We start from the raw sequence: 10,172 nt of genomic DNA, 5'->3' as shown, positions 1-10,172 counted from the left end.
GATTTATTCCACGTTTTTCTTTGTAAAACATAAAGAAATAAATTACATATTATAGATTCAAAAGCCTTTTCAAATCTCCCGAAGCTCCAATAAGTGGTGAGATTCCGTAGGTTGTGCTCGATACCCAATATAAGCAATATTTCCTCGGGGCCACCCACTAGGGTGTTCCCTCACTTACCTGGTGCTTGTGATGTGCGGGCGCTAGATGTGCTAGGGGGAGGGTCCCATATGCCTTGGTTCTAGCCTTGACTCTTCTTGTCCCCCTAATCAGACCCGTGTATAAAAAAAATGTTCAAATCCGTTGAAGATTAAAAAATTATTTATCAAACACATTGGGTCATTAATAGATGCAATTAAGAAATATAAAGACTTGGCTGATGGGGCTTTGATAATACTCTTACATTGGAGAGAAGTCTTTGAAAAATATATAGGTAGATAAGAGAAGTCTCTATGGGAAGATTGAAGATGTCTTTGAAAACTATAGGAAGATAAGAAAGATAAAGGGATAAATAATTTATCAAGCAAATAGGTCCTAAGTTCACAACTTCGGTCGCTTGAATGTTATATTTAGAGTCCATTTAGATACACGTGAAAAAGTAGTGTTTTTTTTTTTTGAAAGTTAAAAAGTTTTTTTGGATTTATTTTATAAAATTACTTTTGAAAGTAAAAATCTTAATTTTTAAAAAAAGCAAAAGAAAATTACTTTCTATCCAAACGGTGCTCTTAGTTTGTTGAACTCAACAAAAAGATTCAGCAAACAACTATTGATTTCACAACTTGTTGGAATTTGATTCATTGCAACACATGAACGTACACCATACTATAACTATAATGTGTATTGGTTCATAGTTCGATGTGGGAGCGAGCACATTGGGCAACCATGTTCGCAACTTACCAGGAAATATAACTTGTGTGGCATACAAAGATGGGCAAGTAGGTGATAATAATAACGAGAATAACATTTTTAATGAGATACCAATATTAGCATCTCTAACCACGCAAAAACTAATAATTAAATTTAAGACTAAAAAATCTCGAACTCGTTGAGACAAATATTTTTGAATAATAATAAGAACAGAGGTCTTAAGAAGTCTTAGAAATACTTACAAATTGGATATAAAGATACAATAAACAAAAACAAAGAGGATGAAGGATTTGGGTCCCCCAGCAGTTAGATCTTGCCACGTGGCCCGAGCTTTGGGGGCAATTGTGGGCCCTTCTTGATGGGTAGTATGTCATCGGAGGCCGTGGCGCTGAGGTAGGCAAGGGTTGAGCCACCACCCAATATCAAGAACTTCAGCAATAAACCTCTCTTTGTGAATGGAGCTGCAAATGTTTCAAAGAATTTGCTCTGCATTTGCATGTACATATAGGAGTCCTTCAGTAATTCTGTGGAACATACTTGGATAATTCTTAAAAGAAAAGGCCATAAACCCATATTTAAGGAGTTTTAGTCTGACCATTGTATTGGATTTTTAGTTTTCTAGTTGATTGAGTGTTGTTAGACATTAGTTTAACAAAATAAAAACTAAAATATAACAATAAATAAGCATTATTAAGGTTTGATTATTAAGGGATCTTCTCATTAATGAAATTATATAGTTTTTCCTAAAATCTTCGTCTTAAAACGAGAACATTTCTAAATTTAAATTTGCACTATAAAATGCTTCACAAATACTAGTGTTCACTGGGTTCAAAAGTAGAACCGATGTCAACGGCTTTACTAATATGTGAGTCATATCGAGTTTATTACAAAATCTGCTAGATCACCAGTTTAGTCTAATTTGTGGAAGATTGGCCCCAGTAGATGATAAACTAAAGAAAAGTCAATTGAGATAGTTTGATCATATGCAACGAAAGCATATTACAATCCCAATAAGTTTTAAAAAGATGGAAGGAAGATTTAAAAAAAAAAAATGAACATAGATAATGAACTCATATCAACACACTTGGATTAACATAAGACATGACTTTAACCTAATTGAATCTGGGAACAAGAACGATTTTAGTCATATAAGGCTTCGATGATGATGATGATAAGTTTTTGAAGTGGATTTTCCGCTCCATTGAGTTTTCGTTGATGAGGACATTCTACCGGCCTTCGATTATACACTGTTATGTTATGGAATGACCATTACCCCTATTACAACACCTGAAATTGGGTTATTTTAAGAACCTTATTAAAGTGCAAAGGAGGGAAATTTGTTGGGGTGTGTGTGAGGGAAAATGCATGATTGTAAGGATACAACCGTGTCTATCTTGGGTTTTATTTTCTTTTAGTCGGAAGCTCATAAGGAATTTAGAGGGCTCTTCTTTGAGGATTTCATCTGTAATTGGGATGGGGTTTGTTGTATTTCTGTTGAGTAGTCTCTTGTTGTAAAGTTTCTTACTTGGTTGGTCACCTTGGCCAGACTTGCCTTTTCTCTTAATGAATTATTACTTACCAAAAAAAATAAAAATTAAAATCGTTTCATGTTGGCCGTGGATGTAAAAACTTTGTCATCTCCTATCATGAAGCAACTTTGATGATGATAATTATGATAAAATATAAAGCAAGATTTAAAAATCTCATCTTGATGCAACATTCAAGTTGGAAAGATGATTTGTTGTGTAAATGAATTGTATTCTGTTGGCGGTACGCATAGTTGCGGGGGCGCAATTATGTAATTTTTCATGAGGGTTTTATATTTTTTGTGGGTTTCTCTTTTTTTGGGAGATAAAAGCATTTTAGCAAACTCCCTATTTTATAAATAGAAATCCTTACTCCCTAGGACTGTAAAATTTGAGAGAAAATAGTAATTGTTCTTTGTCTGATCTATGAACGTAGGCTTACTATCAAACCATGTAAATGCTTGTGTTTTGTGTGTTTTTTGTTTTCTTTGTTGTTTTGATTTTTCACAAAATCAAGAGTCTCGAGTAAAACATTTTTAGATAATCTGAAACATTTAATGTTTATTCTAGTGTTTGTAGAAACCATAATGTCTAAACCGAAACATTCCAAAATGGTATGAAACTTTAGACCAAGTATAAAGCATATAAGACATTATTAATAATAATTATAACCGTAAAAATTATATTATCCTCCTAATTTCATAATTATAAAACTGCAATTAAGTCATTTTCCTTCAAACCCAAAATTATAAAAAGATTGTTGGATTCAAGCAAACCTGGAGAGGGTTGTATGGCGAGGGGGCATCGGAGCCGTACAAGTCCCATTGACCAGTAGTATTGCCGATGTCCTCCAAGTCAAAGTAAATACTCTTATCTCCATACTTAGCCACCACGGCTCCTGACCTATTATCATACAAAATATAATTTAAAATCATCAATAAAAGTAATAAAATATAAATAAAGTCACATCGAATATTAGAAAAAAAATTTATGTGATTGATCATATTTTAGACAATTGAGTTTGTTTACCTAAGTTTGGTGGGCAAATTACGACGAGCCGGCTTGACGGAAAGCTTGGTTCCACTCAGAAAGCTTCCTCCTAGGCCTTTAATGGGGGCTGGTTGTACCATAGTCATGGTTGCTAGAGAAGCCATGGTTTTATTTTATTTTTTTCACTTAAGGCTCTATCTTTCTCTCTATGTTTAATGTGAAAGACTTTTTAGAAATTTGAAGTATATGGATGGGCGTGTATTTTGAGAGGAATTTGGATTTGACACGTGGCAAGATGTTTTTTCTTGAGAGATTTGTGGAGTAGCATTTAGAAGATGACATGTGGCAATAACTAGATAAGCTTATCCTATCCTGAATCCTTATATCTAATAAGTGGTTTTCTGTAAACATAGTGGGGCTGTTAATGGATCGGATCAGATCCAAAATCCGATCCATTATGATTTGATGATTTGGGATCGTCATAGAGGATTTTGGTTGAAATAAGGATCTGCTTTGATGAACTGTCGGGTCGGTTTTGGATCACTCATGTTCTGATATGACAAGGCCTGATTGGATAAAATGAAATGTATGCAAATATATCAGATTGATCGAATCTGAATCCGATTGCAATCCTATCAGATTTGGATCCTAATTTTGAGATCCAATAAAAACCCAATCCAACAAGGATTCGAACGAATTTCTTATCAGATTGGTCCAAATCAATTCCGATCCATTGACAACCCCTAGAATATATTACTACAAAATGAACATCGATGGAAGGACATAAATTATAGATCAAAATCAATCCAATCACATGATTTTAACCATGTAATCTAATCCTTATTGATCCAAAGAATCCCAAAATTTGGACCCAAACCCACTACTAATTGGGGCTTTGGTCATTGAATAATTGATTGATCAAATACACATATTGTTTATTTCATGAATTCTATTAATTTAATTTATAGGCAGCACATATTCTATGTTTTATATCAAATCTGATAGAGAAATCAGTGAAGGATAATAGAATAAGGATTATGAACTTAGCTGTATTTGAGGATTAGCGTTAGATAATAGGGTGGCTTCAATTATCTTCAAATGATTTTCTGACACACGCCCCCATACGTCTCCTGATGTGGCATATGCCAGAATCATAGATTCTTTTCCTCGGGATACCCAACTGCACATATTTATGGGGATGTACAATTATGTTTTTCGAGGGTAAAAAAAATCTATGGTTCTAGCTCATGCCACGTCATGGGGCGTGTGTCAGAAAATCACGACTCATACATGATTATATAATCTGACAATAGATTTCAAACAAATCTCTCACACATTGCTCATTCTCATAGAAACCTAGGACAAAATATTCTAGTGAGCAAGTTTTTGAGTGAGAGTAGTCGACAAGAAATTGATGCCTATCATCTTTGTTGTTGGAATGAGGAGCATTGGCAAGATTACTCTTTCCCAAATAGTCTTCAATTATGATAAAATGAAAACCTATTTTGATGAGAAAATGTTTTTAAAGTGCATATGAGCCTTAAAGAAGAAGGGAGTAAAAAAGAAGAATAAAAATATTGTTGAAAATCTTGAGATCAATACGAGGAATACTAGATCGAAAGTTACCCTCGGGGAGGGGAAACTTCTAGAAATTAGTTCTTTTGACCTCTGTTGTCATGTGAAAAAGAAGAATAATCCGGGATAACAATATCCTAGCCCATGAAATGGTCCATTACTTCCAATCTTCTAAAGGCATTAACTTATTTTGTGCAAAAATTGATCTTCGCAAAGCATATGATTGTGTTAATTGGTCTTTTCTTGAGTCGGTTCTTCTTCAACTAGGATGTCCTTTACCATGAGTTAATCTCGTAATGGAGTGTGTTTCCACTCCTAGATTTTCTGTTCAAGCTAATAGGTCTTCCCATGGGTTTTTCAAGAGTAAAAGTGGATTACGACAAGGAGATCGACTTACTCCCCATCTCTTTACCCTAGTTATGGAAGCATTCACTTGTTTGATTCTCAAGGAGGTTCATTCTTAAGGCTATTCTAATCCCTATTGTTTTTGGTGTTCAAGGTATTTCTCATTTGTTTTTGTGGATGATGTGATGATATTTTCCCAAAATGATAAAGATTCACTTTTGAATATCCGTAAAGTGTTAGATCATTTTTATAATCGTTTAGGTCTACAAGTGAATGATGAAAAGAGTTTGGGGTTTTTAACAATTAATGTAATGATCAAAATTCAGCGTTGGAAATCCTTGGATTTAATAAAGGGTCTTTCCCTATTCGTTACTTGGGTGTTCCGCATTCTTCATCTTGGTTAACCCACTCTTTATGTCAACCTTTTATTTGATCGAATTGCAAAAAGAGTGGGAGGGTGGAAATTTTTATTTCCATCTTACGCTGGCCGGATAAAACTTATTAATTCGGTTATCTCTAGCTTCCAAAACTATTGGTCAGGTTCTTTTAATATACCCAGGGACGGATTTAGAGTGGCGGCACTTGCCCCCACAAGAATTTTCAAAGTCTATGAATTAGTGAGCTATTGCGACAGATTTTAGCGGTGGATAAAAAAATCTGTCATTATTGCCCCCATAATTTTTTTTTTCCAATCTTAGTTTCCCCAATAACTATTTTTTTTTTTCACTCTTAAATGTCCCCACAAAAAAATTTCAATTCTTGATTGCCCTCACATGGGCAAAATCTTGACTCCGGCCCTGAATATACCTATCAGTGTATTAAAAAAAATTTGAATCTCTATGAGTAATTTTTTATGGAGTGGTCCCAATTTGCAAAAGTCAATTCATCTTATTCAGTGGCAAAAAGTTTGTTAACCTATTCTTTTTGGGGGCCTTGGCATTCAAAATCTGAGTGAATCAGATTAAGTAGGAGTGGCAAAACTTTTTTGGTATATGCTTGAAAATAAGACTCTTTGGTCTAATTGGATGAGATCTCGATACATCGGAAACGGAGATATTTGGTCTTGTCAAGTATCACAGAATGCTTCCTGAGCTTGGAAAGGAATTCTTAAGGCTCAAGATTTTATTGTTAAAAATATAAAGCTCGTAGTGGGGAATGGAACCAAATTCTGATGTGGTGTGATCCTTGGATTGAGGGTGAAAGTCTTATTTCAAGGTTTGGGAATCGCATCATCACTCTTTTTGATAGCAACAATGAAGCTAAAATTTCCGATTTTTTGAAAGGAAACAGTTGGAATTTACCAGAGCTATAAAGTGGCTGGAAGAGAGAGATTCAAATGTTTCTAATGGAACTCTTAACATGTCGTTTTGAACGTGCAGCAGATGTTCTTGCTCGAATGGGTATCTATGTAATTGAGGACTTCCTTTTTGTTCCTCAAGAGTTGGAGCAAATTATGCTTGATGATTTAAGTTGTAACTGCATTCGAAAGCATAATTAATAAATAGGGTGAGGTCCCTTTAATGCCACCTTATCGATCAAAAAAAACAAAAAGAATGTATCTAATGTTTTAACAATTAATACCTGTGTAACTCTGAAGGGCAAAGAGGATTCTACTCATGCTAGATGACATGTTGACTAAGGGTGGTACTAAGTAGAGACCTTTAAATTGTAATTTATGTATAGATTTACCAAGAGCATCGATTTATTGGATTCATGTGTCCCCAAGACTCGATGGAGGTAACTTGTTGGGTCAACCTAGTCGAGTTAACTTGAAAAATGCACTGTCAATTTTGAAACTAATATTATTTGGAGAGAAAAAAATAAATATTATTTTTATTTATTTTAGAATACTTAAAACTTTTTCCAGATTCAATATATTTTCAGTAAACTCATTCGAGTCAACTCACAAGTCATGAACTTTACTTGACTGAATGGGCATTGAATCCAAATCATAATTAGCACATAGAATTAATGCTTAGTACCAACTTTGCATAATGTTTGATGCGAAGCCATCGTATCAAACCTGAATTCTGTGATATATTGCATGCTTGTTCAACAGTTCATGTATAATTTCTTTCCCATGCCATCCAAAATGGATGAAAATTTATTTCATGCTAAGTTTATTTTGCGTTGGAAGGGTAACAATGCACTAAGTTTATGCGCAAAATGACATTTAGCATGCATGCGTTCACTAGAAAAGGCTTCAGATACTGTCAGATAAATTTTAATTCTTGCCATAGTCATAGTTTTATTCATAAATCCAAGTCATTATAAGAAAGAAAATCAATAAGTGTTATGAAAAGAGTGAGATACTAGAGGAAACTAAACAAGATGTGGTGATGCAATGCGTGCAATAATAATAGGTGGGATCACAGTAGAGCCCAAAGCTGGTCTTTTAGAAGAATGTGAATCACAAATAATTAGTTTGTAAATCACATTCTTTAAAGAAATGGAAAATTAGGTTTTTAAAAGAATTGTGATAAATAGAAAGATTGGAGGATAAAGATCCAGATGCAAAGCTAACTCACCTACATATGTCATTTCTGAAATTAAGCTTAATTGATTCTGATTCTGAAATTAAGCGCAAGTGATTTTGAGATCCTTATTCCTTTGAGAGGTATTCCATTGGTACAGAAACCTTGCCTTCCCTTCCAATGAAATTGGTTAGAAATATTTTTCAATAATAACAAGATCAGATTTCTTAGAACCTACATTATACATGGCACATTTTTATTGAAAATGAAACATAGCGGAGCCATATCTGATCATGATTCTAATGGTAACAATGACTTATCCTATAAAATAAATAACAAAGAATCTGAAGAAAGTTTTCACTAAAACTCCCTTATTTAGCATACATGGAAGGGAAGGTGGCCTATAAATATTATTAGCTAGACTTATGTATCATCTCCACCTCAAATTAAAGAACTATGGATCTCTTGTACATCTCTCTTCATCTTCATTCAAACATAACAAAACATAACTGTAGAATCCACAATTACAATTTTGTAGAGATAAACTTCTCATCCAACTATAGTTTCGTGAGGATAAACATCCTATATACAATTTTTGTGGGGGCCATTTTATTCGCTTTCCTCTTTACCCCTATAATTTTATTATTTTTCATCTTTTATCACTTTAACCCATTTTATTATTTTTCATCTTTTTCCATTTTAACCTCCTTTTTTAATAATACCCCTCCAACTTTTATTTTTTCGCTTTTGCCCCCTTTAACCTCAAAGTGATTGTTTGTAGGGGCAAGTGAAATCTACTATTCTATATTTTATTTTCAAATATGATATTGAAAATTTGTAAAGGATAATAGAATAATAATTAATTTTGGACTTAGATGTATTTCAGGATTAGGGTTGCTAGGGCCCTTTGCAAAACGTAGTAACAAAGTTCCCATTCGATAATGTGGTCGAACCAATTATTAAACATTTAAGATGGGTTTGGCTAGCAGGGGACGTGGTGAAGATCAATATAGATGGTGCGAGGTCGATGCTGGGTGTAGGATTTGGTTTCATTGGTAGAAACACTGATGGGAAAATGCTATTTGCAAGTTGGAGCAGAATGGAGGCAGAGTACATTATTTATATAGAGATTCAAACAATTTCAGAAGCTTTGAAGTATGCAAAAGTAAGAGAAGTTAAAAGAATTTTGATTTCTTCAAATTCTATATACTCTATCAAGTGCATTAAGAAGGAAATCAATACTTCATGGAAGTATGAAGAAGTGTTGTTCGAAATTGCAGAGCAAAGCCAATGGTTCGAGGAATGCTCTTTTGAATTTCAATGGAGAGAAACAAATAGGACAGTTGATTTTCTTGAAAAGTTGGGGTCCTTCTTGGATGGTTTTTATGTGATGGAAGACACGACAAATGCTCCTCAAGAACTAGTAAGAATTGTAGAGGAAGATTTAACGTGTATTTATACTCACTAGTAGTGGTTTTGGGAGGGGTCGCGTTAACCCCAGCTTATCAATAAAAAAAATATATAGTTCGATGGGATTTCAATCCGGTTAATTCGAAAAAAATTTGTTATATAAAATTGGCAAAAATTCTGATATTATACAAAATATGCTTTTGAGTTTCTCACCAAAACCCTTCATCTCAAATCTCAACCAGTCTAAAAACCATAATTTCTTCTTGATGTTTGTTGAAGAAAAAAAAATTGAAGGTAAAGGGTAAAAATGTTATCATGTTGCACGATTAATTGAGGAATCGTTGATCTAATTGGTTACCCCTAATTCTGAGAATTCTATGAATTTTTTGAAACATCCAATAACATCTTCCCATATGTTGCTAGGCATTCTAGAATTTATAACTAGTGTATTTAATTTGTTTTTAAGTGACCTATTCTTTCTTTCTGCAATTCTATTTGATTCAGGTGAGTATGGAAGCGTGACTTCATGAATAATGTCATTTTGTTCACAAAATCGACTTAAGATATTTGAATCATACTCTCTTCCTCTACCTCATCTCAACTTCTTGATTTTTCTATAAAATTGATTTTCTACTTCATTATTATACTTCAAAAATATATCTTCTACTTCATTTTTTACTTCTAAGAAGATAGACTCTTATAAATTTAGAATGATCATCTATAAAAATAATGTAATACAATTACAATACCTTTTTTTTCTAGAAAAATCCCATTATTAGTCAATACAAGTTTATTCGACTCAAATACAAGTTTTATCCCAACTTTATCCAAGAGAAAACTAGACATAAGATTCTTTTAATGGCGGGAACATGAAGGATATTAGTAAGAGCAAGTGTCTTCTACTTTGTTTTTCTTAGCAACTTGAGATATCCTCAAATCTCTTAAGTAGACCACTTCATCTCTCATAGGATTGTAGGAGGTAAACAT

At 33.5% G+C, this 10,172-nt stretch overlaps 1 protein-coding gene across 1 annotated transcript; it reads right to left on the bottom strand.

Moving 5' to 3' along the window:
- Positions 1–1,043: 1,043 nt before the first annotated feature.
- LOC147388780 (photosystem I reaction center subunit VI-2, chloroplastic-like) lies at positions 1,044–3,611 on the bottom strand. The gene is made up of 3 exons (XM_086419529.1): positions 3,421–3,611; positions 3,168–3,294; positions 1,044–1,351 (listed from the first exon to the last, which is right to left on the bottom strand). The coding sequence occupies exons 1-3, from the start codon at positions 3,543–3,545 to the stop codon at positions 1,172–1,174; spliced, it is 432 nt and encodes a 143-aa protein (XP_086275655.1). The 5' UTR covers positions 3,546–3,611; the 3' UTR covers positions 1,044–1,171.
- Positions 3,612–10,172: the final 6,561 nt, after the last annotated feature.

The sequence above is a fragment of the Akebia trifoliata genome, chromosome 12, assembly GCF_017979445.1.
Source record: "Akebia trifoliata isolate Shusen 1 chromosome 12, ASM1797944v1, whole genome shotgun sequence".
In the NCBI taxonomy this organism is placed as follows: Eukaryota; Viridiplantae; Streptophyta; class Magnoliopsida; order Ranunculales; family Lardizabalaceae; genus Akebia; species Akebia trifoliata.
This window is presented reverse-complemented; position numbering and strand designations above follow the sequence as displayed.

What these genes read in the sequence shown, in the direction of transcription:
- LOC147388780 (XM_086419529.1), bottom strand. Translation starts at nt 3,545, where the DNA reads ATGGCTTCTCTAGCAACCATGACTATGGTACAACCAGCCCCCATTAAA. An exon ending in AATTTGCCCACCAAACTTAG is followed by an intron (nt 3,295 to 3,420) that starts GTAAACAAACTC and finishes GTATGATAATAG; the next exon opens with GTCAGGAGCCGTGGTGGCTA. An exon ending in CGCCATACAACCCTCTCCAG is followed by an intron (nt 1,352 to 3,167) that starts GTTTGCTTGAAT and finishes ATGCAAATGCAG; the next exon opens with AGCAAATTCTTTGAAACATT.